At 51.9% G+C, this 15754-nt stretch overlaps 1 protein-coding gene across 1 annotated transcript; it reads left to right on the top strand.

Moving 5' to 3' along the window:
- Window positions 1–5782: 5782 nt before the first annotated feature.
- On the top strand, window positions 5783–9852 carry FOXI1 (forkhead box I1). Its single transcript, XM_045490675.1, has 2 exons — window positions 5783–6411; window positions 8159–9852. Exons 1-2 carry the CDS (start codon window positions 5835–5837, stop codon window positions 8716–8718), a joined length of 1137 nt encoding a protein of 378 aa, XP_045346631.1. The 5' UTR covers window positions 5783–5834; the 3' UTR covers window positions 8719–9852.
- The last annotated feature ends 5902 nt before the right edge of the window (window positions 9853–15754 follow it).

The following is a 15754-nucleotide window of genomic DNA, read 5'->3' as shown; positions in this document are numbered from 1 at the left end:
TGAGATAATGGGTAAGAGTTCGGGCTGTGCCCAGCACATTGTAAACTCTAGATAAAGGCTAATTCTTCTCATTCTATTTATGGCAAGCGATACTGATTACTGACGACCCATTTCCAAAAGTCATACACAGTTTATCTTCAAAATAAATTCGTTAAGGGCCACCTGGGTGGCTCAGTCGGTTAAGCGTCCGACTTCAGCTCAGGTCATGACCTCGTGGTTTGTGAGTTCAAGCCCCACCTGGGGCTCTGTGCTGACAGCTCAGAGCCTGGAGCCTGGTTCAGATTCTGTGTCTCCCTCTTTCTCTGCCCTTCCCATGTTCATGCTCTGTGTCTCTCTAATAAATAAATGTCAAAAAAATTTTTTTAAATAAATTCGTTAAGTAAAAAAAAAAAAAAAAAAAAGTTTGAGAGCCAGTTAAAAAGTTAGTAAGTAAATCAAACTACAGGTACTGCACAAAGATGAAAAATCAGGAGCCTCAACACTGTGTGGCTGTCACAGTGTCCTGCACCCCCCAGAAATGCTGCTGTAGGGATGATCAAATAGTATTTGCTGAATGAGTGAGGTGATGACTTACTGCCAAGCACATCAGAGGCCTTTCCTAGGCTGTCTCATTCAGTCCTTGCAACAGCCCTCTGAAGGAGGTGACCCTGGTTATCCTCATTGTACAGAGGAGGGAGCACAGGCTCAGAGATTAAGCAACAGCAAGGCACTCGGAAAACACGATCTGAGGAATTGGATTTTAATTCCTACTAGTGCGATTGCCACTTGGCTGACTTCTAAGACATTTTGCTGCACTGATAATCCAGTTCCCACTATTTCCATCGCAGTGGAATGAAAGTGGGTTTCTTTTTTTGCCCCCAGGGCACAATTGCTCCTTTGAATGTGTTGTTCATTTCCGTAACGTGCCCCTTCGAGGTCACGGAAAGGTCATGGAATCTCTGCTCTCCGCTCCCTGCTTTTAAATAGATGGCCACCAGAGGGCGGTATATGTCTATGTTTCTCTAGCCTCAAGCTCAACCAGAAGCCACAACAGCAGAGAGGAGAGAGCACCAGGATGAGAGTCAACCTGGCTGACGCCTGGGCCAGACATCCTCAAAGCCCACACTTGGGACAGAGAAGCCGGCCCCATGGCAAGCCCCAGCGTATTCTGAGACACAGCTTTGGTGAGCAAGAAAGGACGCCCAGATGACAACTCATAGCTGTTCATAGACGACTATTTGTAGACAGTAGGTAGTAAAACCTCAGTTTCTTATACTCATTTTTACAGGTAAAGAAACTGGCACAGAGACGAAGCTAGTCCCAAATCCTCTGATGCCCCATCCCAACCTGGAAACCCTGGGACTCGGAAGATACTTGTGTCATATGTGTAGAAAGGAAAAGAGCTCTAGAAGCCAAGCCCCTACCGAAGGGAAACTGGGGAGAAGGCAGGTAACGTCCGTGAGCCTGAGAATGCGGTAGCCCCAGCTGGTGGGCACCGGCCTTTTCCCCCACCCTCAGGCTCCTGAGTCCCTGATGAGGGCTCATGTTTACTGAGCATGTGCCAACTCTCTGGGACTTAGTCCTCAAAGCAACACACGGAGGGAGCTGGTTTTCTCCATCACAGGTGAGAAACAGGCCCAGAACGGTCGGTTGTTATCTGAGGTATTCTAGTGTAATTAAGGAACTAGGCAGTGCCATATTAAGAAGTAGAGTCAGGGGGCACCTGGGTGGCTCAGTCAGTTGAGCGTCCAGCTTCAGCTCAGGTCATGATCTCACGGTTATGGGTTCAAGCCCTGCATCGGGCTCTGCACTGACAGTGAGGAGCCTGCTTGGGATTCTCTCTCTCCCTCTCTTTCTCTGCCCTGTCCCCTGCTCGTGCGTTCTCTCTCTCAGAATAAATAAATAAACAAGGAGAAGGAGAAGGAGAAGGAGAAGGAGAAGGAGAAGGAGAAGGAGAAGGAGAAGGAGGAGAAGAAGAAGAAGCCATTAGCATTGAGATGCAGAAAGTTTGGCTCCAAAGTCTGTCTGCCCCCTGCACTGCCTTGCAATGCAGCACTGGCCAGATCACACCCCACTTGCCTCCTCTGTCTCTGGTTATTCATCACCCCCCACTGCCTGCCTGTTTCCTCACACACTCCTCCACCCCTCCAAAAGTCAAGGCCAGGGGTGGAGGCCCTGGCCAGCCATGGTCTAGATGGGGCCTGTGCACATTCACCCTTTCTGTAGGCCTTGAGCTTCCTTGGGCTTCTGGGCCCAGCAGTGCACACAGCTGTGTGCTGGGCACGTACTCCAGGACAGCGGCAGGCCTTCCTTCTTTCCCCAGGCGTCATCCCAAATGGCAAGATTTTCCCAAGGTGAGAGCCAATGGTGAAACCTGGGCTGGAGGACACGACACCAGGCCTCCTGCCCAGAGCCACCTCCCTGGCAACACCTGTCGTCCAGGAGTTGCCAGATCTCAGGCTCTACAGTTTATACATATCACATCACTTTTTCCTGTATAATCTCCACGAGACAGTTTTGACGTGCAGCTCCATATAACAGTAAGCAAAGTGAGACCTTGTAAGATAAGAAATGTGGCTAAGATCACACAACTACCAATAGCAAGACAGGGATTGGAACCCAGCTCCACAGAAGCCCAGAGCCCAGAGTTTTTCATGTTCTATTGCTCCATCCCAGATATCATAATTCGGGGTCATTCTCATTCACAGAGGCCTCCCTCTGGAAGGAAAAGTTCAGCCTCAGCACTCCCTAAGCTGCCCTAGGGCCACACCTGCCCAACGTTTTGTTTATTTCCTTCAAGTTTCTGAGGTTAGGATTTCCACTCATGGGAAATTCAAAAGCCTGAAATAATTTCCTCCACAAAATGACCCTCGTTTATAGAGACATTTGATACCTTTCCCAGAGGCTCCAGGACTCGTCAGGGGGCATCTGGGCTGTAACTCCCAAACTTCCCCTGGGGATAGGAACAGCCAGCTCCTGTCACCTCCCCTGAAGACCACAGCAATGCTCATGAAAATCAGGGATAAGGGCCTCTGGGAAGCTCTGGGCACCCCTGACCTGACGGCCTGATCCTGTGGCCAGGTGAGGGAGGACATGAGAGGCTGTGAGCTGCAGCCACAGGACTCAGGACTGTCAGCTGCACATGGGGCCAGGACTCCTAAGACAGGCCAGGCTTTCTCTGATCTCCAGTGGAAAGAACCAAGGCCCAGGGGCAACAGGGAGGCTTGGGTGAGCTTCCTCAAAAAAGTGCCTCTACACAGGGTGCCTCGGTGGCTCAGTCGGTTAAACGTCTGATCTTGGCTCAGGTCATGATCTCGTGACTTGTGAGTTTGAACCCCACGTCGGGCTCTGTGCTGACAGCTCAGAGCCTGGAGCCTCCTTCAGATTCTGTGTCTCCCTGTCTCTCTCTGCCCCTCCCTCCTCTGCTGTCTCTCTCTCCCCAAAAAAATAAATAAACATTAAAAAAAAATTGGGGGGAGGGGCGCCTGGGTGGCTCAGTTGGTTGGGCGTCCGACTTTGGCTCAGGTCATGATCTCATAATTTGTGAGCTCGAGCCCCACATCAGGCTCTGTGCTGACAGCTCGGAGCCTGGAGCCTGCTTTGGATTCTGTGTCTTTCTCTCTCTGCCCTTCCCCTGTTCATGTTCTGTCTGTCTTTCTCTCTCTCAAAAAAAAAATAAACATTAAAAAAAATGTAATAAAAAGAATTAAAAAAAAATGACTCTCCAGAAGGAGACCCCAGCAATAGGCAAAAGGTGGATGAAGGGGTTAGGAGAAGGGCTCCTGACCAGCTTGACTGTGAACTTGTCACGTGACTTGGGGTGCTGTGACTGTGAGCTGTAGATGGCAGGGTCTGGCTGTATAGTTAGCTATACCATCAGACCTGGGGTCTGTATTGGTGGTCTCTAATGTGACTGTTTCTTAAAGAGTCATGTCCCCCCCCCCCCCAGCAAGCCAGGCCCAGCAGAGAAACTTGAAACAAAGATGGGGCCTCTTTTGCTTTACTCTTCTGAGAGAAGGTACAGTATGCTTACCCCATGCCTAACCTGGGCAGACAAGCCCTTTTGGAGTCACTTCATCCACTGTTCCCCAGTGGGGACAGGTGGTTTCTCAGGACCTGGGAGGACCCCTCCCATCCAGTTACCTGAACTCATCCTCCGAGCACTAATATGCTGCAAACGAGATGCATTCCATGGCCCTCAGGTTTCCCACACGTCAGTCTCCTGACCCAGCTGTAGAGGAGAGCAGACAGCCGGGGAAGGGGGGATTCCCTGAGAGGCGGCCCCTCCAGCTAACACAGGAAGTGACCTCCTTCTTCCCCCTCAGGCACATGGGGTCTGGAGGAGTGAGACAAAGTTGAATGGGGACAAGGAAGGTAGGAGGGCAGGAGGGAGGTGGTGACCAGAGAAAGCGGACTGGAACTTTCTTCCAATCTGCTGATCCAAGAGAGAAGTACTCAAAGCCTGCTCAGGGACAGCTGCCTACCCTCTAAGAAGGGGCCCACTCCCGTCCCCTCAAGCTGAGAGCCTGCCTGGGATGAAGGAAGGCTGGGGCAAGCCATCTCTAAGCTCCAGGAGGAGAACGAAGCCCAGGGAGGAGAGGGACCGACCGTAACACGGAGAAGCAGGGAGAGCTGGACTCCCGCTTCGAGAGCCTGAGGCAGAGATGGTGTGAGGAGAATGGTGAGTTGAGGGGTGGAGGGCTCTCCTCCAGGCCTCAGCTCTCGGGGGGCCCCTGCAATCTGAAACATGAAAGGTCTTTGATCAGATAGTGGCCCGGGGGCCTGCTTGGCCCCTGCAGGCAGAAAGAAACTTTCAGAGTGCAAGTTCTCTCTCATCTTCCCCAGAAGACCATTCACAGTCTCTTCCTTTGGTCACTGTCTTGATGGGCCCTGCTGTTCCTCCGGGACAATCCCCAGGCCTGTCCACAAGCCCTGTCAGCCTGCCTGCCCTGGGTAGTGTGTGTGGGTGCACACAGGGCGCCTACAGCCGACCAGCTGCCCTCTCTGGCCAGGCTCCTTTCTGCTCTTCTGATTCTCCAAGGCCAGGCTCTTTCCTGAAACTCCAGAAAGTGTGTCTTCACCTCAGAAGACCCAAAGATGTGGCTTCCCGTAAAGTGCCTCATCCAGTCTGAGTGAGGGGGCGGAGAATGAGGGGTCAGGGTGGGCAAGAAGAGGGGACAGGGGACAGGGAAAGTGACACACAGGAACTGAGAGACAGAGACAGGAGTGAAAGAGAGCTGAGAGAAGCAGAAACACACAGGAGGTGAGCAAGAGGGGACAGAGAAGTAGAAAGAGATAGAAACAAACTCAGAGAGAGAAAGAAGGAAGGGAAGGAGAGGTGTCCAGAACAGTGCTTTGAAAAGACAGAATCTGGAGAAGGGGGAGGAAGAGAAGGGAAAGAATTTGGTGCAAGGAGGGAAGGAGAGAAGGAGATGCAGAGAGGACATTAAGAATGAAAGAAGGGGAGGAAAGGGGAGAGACAAGTGAGGAGACAACGGGAAGAGAGAATGAAGGAGAAACAAGGCGAACCAGGTGACGAGGAGAAAGGAGAGAGATAAGGGGGCGAGGGGAACTGGGAAGAGAGAGAAGGAAGAGGGGCACCCTGGGCACTGTGGACATCAGCTACAGCACCGGTCTGAGCACGCGCAGTGGGCCTGGCCAGGAGGCCCCCTCCCCTTGACTCTCAGGGCTGTTGGAGGAGGGGCGGGTCTGCAGCAGGTGGCCGCCCCTGGGTGGGGCCCACAGGCCAAGCCTGCAGGGGTATAAGTGGGAGGCTGGGCCAGCAGAGCACCTGTCAGGGACAGCTCCCCTGTGCAGGTGCCAGGCAGGTGGCTCTGGCCGAGCCCAGCCCCAGCATGAGCTCCTTCGACCTCCCGGCGCCCTCCCCACCTCGCTGCAGCCCCCAGTTCCCCAGCATCGGCCAGGAGCCCCCAGAGATGAGCCTTTACTATGAGAACTTCTTCCATCCACAGGGCGTGCCCAGCCCTCAGCGGCCCCCCTCCTTCGAGGGGGGCGGCGAGTACGGGGCCACCCCCAACCCCTACCTCTGGCTCAATGGACCGGCCATGACTCCGCCACCCTACCTGTCGGGCTCCAACACCAGCCCCTTCCTGCCCCAGGCCTACGGTGTGCAGAGGCAGCTGCTGCCAGGCATGTCTGGGCTGGGGGGCGGCGACCTGGGCTGGCTGCCCATCCCCTCACAGGAGGAGCTGATGAAGCTGGTGCGGCCCCCCTATTCCTACTCGGCTCTCATCGCCATGGCCATCCACGGGGCGCCCGACAAGCGGCTCACCCTCAGCCAGATCTACCAGTATGTGGCCGACAACTTCCCCTTCTACAACAAAAGCAAGGCTGGCTGGCAGAACTCCATCCGCCACAACCTGTCTCTCAACGACTGCTTCAAGAAGGTGCCCCGCGATGAGGACGACCCGGGTAAGGGGGCTGCGGGCGCAGTGTGGAGTGGGTGGGGCAAGCCTCCGACGCCCCCAGGGAAGGTTCATGTCATTCCAAACCAGCACCCCATTGTAGACAGTTCTGATATGGCTGTGTCCCCCCCAAGACAGGGGGCTCAAGGTTGTCAGTGAAGGAGACTGGGAGAGCCCAGAGGGCAGATTTGGGTTTTGACCTTGGCTGGACCACGGACCAGCCAGCAACTTCCAGCATTTTAGGTCCCTGAGCCTCAGTTTCCCCACCTGCAAAATAGGGAAGGTAACAGTGGCTCCTTTCCAGGCCTGTGATGGGGGTCATGAGATAATGTATGCAGGGATTTTGGTGCTAACAAGCACCCAGTAGACTATAGTAATTGTTATGATTAATCTGAGTCCCCAGCCCTCAGCTCATAGAAAGTCCTTGGGGTGAGGGGCGCCTGGGTGGCGCAGTCGGTTAAGCGTCCGACTTCAGCCAGGTCACGATCTCACGGTCCGTGAGTTCGAGCCCCGCGTCGGGCTCTGGGCTGATGGCTCAGAGCCTGGAGCCTGTTTCCGATTCTGTGTCTCCCTCTCTCTCTGCCCCTCCCCCGTTCATGCTCTGTCTCTCTCTGTCCCAAAAATAAATAAACGTTGAAAAAAAAAAATTAAAAAAAAATTAAAAAAAAAAAAAAAAAAAAAAGAAAGTCCTTGGGGTGAGTTGGACTAGGCCAAGCCCAAGTGCACCCCCAGCCTTCTCGGAGAAGATCTAACTTTGTTGAATAAGCATGGGCCACATTGTGCTGCCTGCCGTACATAACCTTCTTTAATGCAACCCTGCAGGATAGCTCTTATTAAACCCATTGTACAGATAAGGAGACTGACACTTAGAGGCATCCTGCCTAAGGTGACACAGAATGGAGGGATAGCCATGGAGCCTGAAGCTGAGTGGAGGTCTCTCTACCACCAAAGACTGTGAACTTTTCCTTTTTAATGATGACTTTCTAAAATTCAGGGCCATACAGAATGGCCATACAGGGCCATTAAAAACTCAGCTATGCATTTCCCAGAATTGAAGTCCATTCTTTTTCCCCCACAGGAAGCCAGGGCATGGCTCAGAGCCCCCACCTTCACCCACTTCGAGGCTAGCAAGGGTAGAACTATTGGGGCCCCAGGGGAAGGCAAGTGTCCAGTCCAATGACTGGCCTCACCCACAGGCTGAGCTCAGGCCTTACCTCTGGACAGCACCTCATGGTGATGCAGCCCAGCTACATGTCTAGCATCAGCCCTTTCTCACAGTCAGCCTGAGGAAGAAGGGACTGGTACAACCGACCCACTTTTCAGACTAGGAAACTGAGGCTTGCCCGAAGTCCCTCCACCACTTAGGAGCAAAGCCAGGACTCAAGTCCACCCTTGGACTCCATGCCCAAAACTTTCAGGGAGCCCTGAAGTGTTTCCTTAGTTTTCTTCCACGTCAGCAATGGAAGGAACCCCTCCCTCTCCATTCCCCCAGCCCCTGAACGTCCCCCAGAGGTCCGCATTGTAAGCACTTTCATGGCTCACGCCTCTGTGCTCCCAGAGGGCCCAGATGTGAGCAGGGAGCTGAGCTAAAGTTCCCTGTGTTTCCTGTACGCTATTCCTCTGTGTCTCTCTCCCTGCCTTTTGTTCTGCCTTTTGCGTGTGTTTCTTTGGTGTTTAGTTTGTGACGCTACACAGAATCAGGAGCAGAGCATTTTGTCCATCTCTCTACTTAACCTCTCCCACTTTTGTGCCAGGCAAAGGGAATTACTGGACCCTGGATCCCAACTGTGAGAAGATGTTCGATAACGGAAACTTCCGCAGGAAGAGGAAGAGAAAATCAGATGTCTCCTCCAGCACGGGATCCTTGGCCTCGGAGAAAACAGACAGCAGCCTCCTGGTGGGCAGCCCGAAGACCGCAGAGGCCCAGGACATCTTGGACAGTGCATCACCAGGCACCACGAGCTCCCCAGAGAAGCAGTCCTCACCTCCCCCGTCGGGTACCCCATGCCTCAACAACTTCCTCTCCACCATGACAGCCTATGTGAGCGGTTCGAGCCCGGTGAGCCGCCCTGTGGCAACACCAGGACTGAGCCCTGAGCCCGCTGACAAGATGGGACAGAACTTGCTGAACTTCAGCTCCTACACCCCACTCACCAACCTCAGCAGCCATGGGGGCGGGGGCGAATGGGCCAACCCCATGCCCACCAACGCCCTCGGCTATGGAGGCTCTGTCCTCAACCAGTTCAGCCCTCATTTCTACAACAGCATCAACACAAACAGTGTCCTCTACCCCAGGGAGGGCACTGAGGTTTAGAACAGAACAGCTCCTGAACCACATGGACATGCATGGGAGGAAAGCAGTTGAGGCCTCCCATGCCAGCATCGCTGTGGTCCAAGACTCTCAACTACCCAGGCATACACAGGAAGCTCAGAGCAATTCATCCTTCCCCTAGAACATTGTGTAAACCTTCTGTTTATCTCACATACGTCCACACACACACTCACCAACTTTGCAGTGGAAATACTGGTGCTCCTGATAGCAGTAATCATGGCAGCCATTTGTTGAGTACTTACTATGTGCCAGGTGCTATGCTAGGCTCTTTAAAGGCATGATCACACTTAGTATTTAAAGTTACCCTGTGGGGCTCAAATGAATCTCCTCCTTTAACAGATGAGGATACTGAGGCTCTAGGAAGCTAAGTAACTTCACAGGATTATACAGATTAGTAAGTGACAGAGTCATGAGTCAAGTCTGGGTCTGTATGACCCCCAGAGTTTGGGTGAACAAAGGCAGGAATGGAACAATTGGTTGAACAGTCAAGGCAGGTCAGTGTGTCAGCTGCTTATAAGGCAAGCACTTCCACTGCCCTATGGCTGTCCATCAAAATTTAGCCCTGGCCCCAGGCACATCTCATCCTGCTCCAAGTCCTTGTTCTGGGGCTCCCAACTTACCTGTAAGCACTTCTTTTGCTGCCATTCAGGAGGAAAGCCCAAGCTCATGCCCCTGAAGGACAGTGTGTCCCACCTCTCCCAACAGGGGGACATCACTTCCCCAGCCCCAGAGACCTTGAGCAGGGCAGGGAGAGGAGTCACGTACCCCATGCCCCTCACCCCAGCACTGTCCACTTACAAAATCTTGTAAAGCCCAGCTTCCTGTGTTCATGTCATGGACCAGTGAGCTGAAAGTGGCTGAGTCTTCCAAGAGAAACAAGGCTGAATGAGCGCTTCCTTTTTTATAGCCCGGGAGAGGTGAACGTCTGAGGAAACAAAGCCTCAAGGGAGGGACCTATAGCCCACTGCACAGGGGTCCATGCCTGCAGCTCCTGGGACTTTTTTCTCATTTTTATATGTATTTACACGCCCGTGATGTGTCATCACAGCATACCCTGGGAAGTGTTTTTGTTTTCTCATTTTCTTTTTAATTAAAACAAAAACAAAAACAAAAACACTGTGCATGTCCCTTCCTTTTGAGTTTTCCTGTCTCTTAGCTGCTGGTCGACTAATCATGGAGCCAAGTGCAGCCTGGAGCTGAAGGTTTTGGGGCCAGGAGACAGAGAAAGAATGGGCGTCGAGGATTCTGTCTTCCTCACCACCAACGTGGAGATGGGACAAATGTCCCCAGTGAAAAGAGGGGCACTTGCAGGGGTGGGGTAAGTGCATGAAGGAAGCCATCCATATTGGACACAAAACAGGAACTGAGCATGACTGTCTTTGCAGCTCAAGCAACCCTCATAGCTGTGCTCTGTGTAATCCCCCTCGTAACCCTGTGAAAGGGGTGCTACTGGTCCCATTATACAAAGGAGAAAACTGAGGATCAGGATGGTTGAACCACTTGCCTGGAGTCCACAGCCTGTCCCTGCCCAGGGCGTCTGACTCCTGCACCTTGGACATGGCTACGCCTAGTGGCAATGACAACAGTGCTGTTGGCTATGATTCACTGAGGGCTCTAGGCAGGCACCTGGCCAAGTGCTGTGCAGGTGGGAGCTCTTTTATGCTCACAGCAGCCCATGTGTGTGTATATTGGCGATTCCCTGGGCTGCTGGCACAGTGCATGCTGAAGGACCTGTCCATGGCAGCTGGGAGCTTCTAGTTGGAGTCTCCGCCTGGGGCATGCATGCAGAAGGCTCAAACCCAGGTTCCCTGGCCATCTGCATGAGCCATGCCAAGCTGCCCACTCAGACTTCGGCAGGGGCTCTCTTTCCCCAGAGTAACAGAGGTCAGGTGGTAAACAACAACAGTAACAATAACAATGATGATAATAATAGCACTCATGAAAGGTTTACTATGTGTCAGGCGCTGTGTTAGGATTTGGCTTGTTTTATTGCATTTAATCCTTCGAATAATCCAATGAAACCAACAGTATTATCTCCATTTTAGAGATGAGAAAACTGAGGCCTGGAGAGATTCTGTAACTTGATCCAGGACTCACAGCCAGGATTCAAATGCTGCTGTGGCTGAAACTCTAACCCACTGCACCTAGTGCTGAAAGCCCAGCCTCGCCACAAGACAGCAAAATCAGGAAAGCTGCAAAGAGAAAAAGCAGGCCTCTTTAGAGACCCCTGAGATTCGTTCCTGGGGTATCCCTTTCCACAGGGAGCCAGACTTCTGGTGGTCGAGGCAGATACAGTGGTGGTGCCCTCGCTGCACAGATGGGAAATGTGAGGCTGGGGGAAGAAGGGACTTCACAAATGTCACCAGGGAGATGGGGCAGAGGCAGAGCTGAAATTCAGGTCTTGAAGCCCTGACCAGGACTTTCTGTCACACTAGATGCCACCAAATTTGCCCCAACTGACTCTGCAACTCCACCCTCTGTATTGATAATGGCACCTTGCTCTGCAGGCCTCACCCCTTCCCCAGCAAGCCTGCCACGGGTCCAGTCTTAGCAAGGCACAGGGTGGGAAGGGGCCCAGAGACACCAGCCTGGCAGGGTGGGAAGTGGTGGTTTAGAATCGAGACCACAGCACTCAAGTCTCCATTCCTCTTCAGCCAGGAATCTAGTGGGGACGGCAGTGAAAGGAATGTCTGCAGGGCTGTGACAACACAAAGACCTTGCCACTGGACTGTGACACTTGAACGTGGGGAGTTCATGGTAGCAGGCCGGGAGATCACAGGAAAGGACTCACAAGAGGCCCAAGTCAAGAGGAGGACGTCCTGGTCAGCTTACACAGGCTGCTTCTTACCCCGCTTTTGGTTCTCGTCCTCTGGGAAGAAACGAGAGCTGGAGAGAAGGGGCAAGGAAGGGATGGATGAAGGAGGACCGGTCATCCACCAAGCATTCAACCCTGTGCACAGAGCTCTGGCTGGATGTTGTATTTATCCCCCCACTACAGTCTGGCTCTCCATTGACCACATGGCCGCCAACACCAGTAAAGGGTCTGAGATGAGGGCTTGCTGTGTGTTGGAGGAAGTCTGCATGGAGGAGGTGAGACTAGAGCCAAGAATCAAAGGACCACCCTTGGCTCCCCCTCCCCATACTCATGCTCCCAAGTTCCCAAACTGAAAGGTGACCCTAGGAATGGGCAACATGGGGGCTGCTTCATCGTAGGGTTTAGAAGTGCCAGAAAATCATCCTGTCAACACACACACACACACACACACACACACGCACTTACGTGTGCATTTAACCCCTACACTTGTCCCTAGAGGCCAGAAGCCATTCATTTCAACAGGGAATAAAAACTTACATGCCTCTGTCAGAGGATAATGAAGTTTTTCAGTCCCCTTCAGAGTGGAACAAAAGGACCTATTAAAAGTTTGGTCCTAAGGCCATCACTTCAAAGATGAGGAAACTGAGCCCTCAGAGAGAGAGAGGGCTGGACCAACGTCATGCTGCCCGTTAATAACAGAACACACGTACGGGCACAAATGTGCTGATTTCCTATGTGGTCCAGGATTCTTGGCACTTCAACATGCTTCCCCCACCACCCGTATCAAACCCCGTCCAGGAGCAGGTCTTGACGGTGGGCAAGAGCATGAGGTGAACGGCAAAGATGGAGGCCAGACCAGGGTGGGAGGAGTAGTGGTGCTGACAGGTGACTGAGCAGGTGGGCAGCTGGTCAGAAACCCAGGGACCCTGCCTGGTATTCACAGCCAGACTTGTGTTCTCCTGTTGAACATGAACAATTTCTCAGAACATCAGCATCAGACAGGGCTACTCACTCTGCGACCGAGACAGATCAAGACACAAACGAGCCCCTCCGTAATCGTGTGTGAACACAGACAAAACATAGACAGTGGTCAAGCTACAAAAATGACCAAACGTCCCCCATCCTGGCTCCTGCGAGGGGCTACTGCTTCTTTATCAATTACAACTCCAGCCATAGTCTGGTCTTCCCTCCCTGTAAGCAAAATTTACTGAGATGCCCAATCTTAGGCTTGCCCCCACCTCCTCCTGGTAGCATTTGAGCCAGAGCAAAGCCTCATTTCCTGACACCCTTCCTGAAGTGCCTAGTCCTTTCTAATACCCTCTCACTGAGAGGCCCACAATTCTCCAACTTATTCAACCACAAGTGTGTCCCTGGTGGCCTTTGGCTGGAGGACATTGACACTGGGCGGGCCTACAACTCATTCATGGATTTGTTTATTCATCAAATGTCTATTGAGCAGCTACTATGTGGTGAGGACCATTGGGGTCTGGAGATTTAATAGTGAGCGATACACAGGCCCAACCTCAAGGGTCCTGTGGGCTGGCTGGCAGAGAGACAGGCAAGCGATGCCTCAGCACAGCTCCCTGTGGCATGTGCTCCAACAGAATGGCATAGAGGAGGCACCTAACACAGGGCAGGGGGTCAGGCAGGCTCACTGGAGTCCATGACACTTGGGCAAGGTCTTTAAGGCCCAGCAGGATTTCTCCTCTTTCCCCAGCAGGAAAGAGAGAAGGAATGAGCCCCTCAGGCAGAGGTAGAATATGTACAAAGGCCGGGGGGAAGAGAGAGGGAAATGCAAGTGGTTCAGCACGCAGAAGCGAAATGCAGCCGTGAGGGAAGCAGAGCCCCCCCTGCTTTAGGGTACAACCTGAGCTCCCAGAACGTGCACAGACAGAGCCCCTGCTTTGCACGACAGCTGAGGCAGAAACTGTAAGAGAACAACTTACAAAGTTGACTATTTACAAATGGCATGTGTCTGGATGGCACAGCCACCATCAAAGGGACACACAGAGGGTCGTAGTACAGCATACACGTCAAAAATTTAGCAACCCGAACACGGGAAGATCTCTGACAAGTTGAGATAAAGTCCTTGCCAGTACAAAATCTATTTTCACCCAAGAAGAAAAGTAAATAGATAACGCACATAGGAAAGGACACCCAGTCTGTTTAACGATTAAAGAAATGTGAAAGAAAGCAAGAATGACCTGCCCTGTCCACCACGCACACGTTAACCATGTGATAGCTGTTGTGCTGCACGTGGGAGGGAACGGGTGCCCTCGTCCCGCACTCTCGGGAGGACAAGCGGAGAGATCTTCTTAGGGACGATTTCAAGAATGTGCATGAAAGTGTCTCATGTGCATCTCTTTTGACCTAGGAATTTCTCTCCTGGGAATTTTATTTTTGAAGCTGAGCGGGCAGTTGTATGTGCGAGTATGTCCATGTCGGGGAGGTTCATCTGAGTCAAGCAGTGGAATACCTTGCATGTTCGTGAACAAAAAACCGAGTAAATAAGCGGCGGCACGCGAGAATCACGGGATCGTGCATAGCTGATAAAAGGGAGGAGCCAGATCCTGCAGACCTACCTGGAAAGGTGCAAACGGTGCACTGAAAGGTGAGGGGCTGGGAGCAAGCTATAAAACCATATGTCACATGCCCTATGTATGCAAATATATGCTATGGGTTTTTAAATGTATGGAGCAAAACACACACAGAGAAAGGTGTAGAAAAAGATCAAGAGCGCCAGTGAGAAAGAAAGAAAACCACACAGGAAGGGGGACAGAGAGAAGGAGGGGAGAAGAAAGGGGATTTGGAAAGGTATCTGATCAGATTAATAACCATTTTGAAATGGATTGAAGTTTTCTTTTTTTTTTCTCTTTGGTTCTATAGTCTCCCTGCCCCGCCCCCCCCCCGCCCCCCACCTTGCGCTTCCTTGCCTATATTTTCTATTTTTAAAATGTAATTTGTTGTTATTATAAGAAAGACATGAAGCCAACAGAAGTCGTTTTTAAAAGAACCCAACTCTCCCAGCTTATGCACCACCCACCCCCCGTGTCAGCAGGAGGCAGCAGCAAGGCTAGAGGCCAGCCTAACCCAGGTGCTAGGGCGAGACAGAAGGATTTGCAATTTGTGTGCCCCTCACCTTAAGCTCCAGGAAGGCCCCCGGCCCCTCCTGCAGATCTACAAGAAGCACAGCCCAAGGTTCTGACCTCAAGTGCTACTAGTGAGGTTGACAGCCACGGGCCAGGAAGTCTCTGAGAACGCTCCTCTGTGGCACTAGCTCCTGGAAACCCTCTTGGGTGCAAACCACACAGTCTTGGAGTCACACAGACTGGGTTCAGATCTACCATCTGTGTGACCTCCTCCTGGAGCCTCAGCTTCCTTGCTTGTAAAAAGGGAATAATACTAACACCCCCACAGAGTCGCCATGAGAAATAAATGAAATAAGACGGTAAGGCACCAGGCAATCACTCAGTAAACAGTAGCTTTTGTTACTAAGTCACATCCTCCTACTTAAACGACATCACCGAGCCTTCATTCAACTGGCTAACTCCTTCTGTGGCTCAGAAGAACCTGCACTCATTTCTAAGAGCTATTATAACAAATTACCACAAACTGAGCAGATGAAAACAACAGAAACATATTCCCTCACAGTTCTGAAGGCTGAGCCCAAAAGCAAGGTGTGGGCTGGGCCAGACTCCTTCCAAAAGCTCTAGGGAGGAGTCCTTCCTTGCTTCTTTCTAACTTCCGGCCACCAGCAATCCTTGACTTTTCTTGGCTTGTAGACACATCGCTCCAATCTCTGCCTCTTCATATGGCCTCTTCTGTGTGTGTGTGTGGGGGGGGGTCCTTTTCTTCTAAGGACAATAGTCATATTGGGTTTAGGGCCCAGAATGACCTTATCTTAACTTTACTAATTATATCTATAGATACCTTATTTCCAAATAACATCACATTCTGAGTTTCTGAGTGTACATGAATTTTGGGGGGGATGCTATTTAATCCGGTGCACCCTCCAATGCTTAACAATGTTGGCACTATGCCCAGGGAGCTATCATTCCATAACCCTTGATGACAGATCAACTGAACATGTCCTCCTGCCCTGGGCACAAGAATCTGCTCACAGAGGTCAAATGGCCTTTGTTAGCAAACTCTTACTACAAGGTTCCCCTCCTCTCTGGCACCAGACACTCTAGTCCTTGAGGT

This window comes from Leopardus geoffroyi, chromosome A1, assembly GCF_018350155.1.
Source record: "Leopardus geoffroyi isolate Oge1 chromosome A1, O.geoffroyi_Oge1_pat1.0, whole genome shotgun sequence".
In the NCBI taxonomy this organism is placed as follows: Eukaryota; Metazoa; Chordata; class Mammalia; order Carnivora; family Felidae; genus Leopardus; species Leopardus geoffroyi.
Note: the sequence above shows the minus strand (reverse complement) of the source record. Positions and strands in the feature narration are given on the sequence as shown.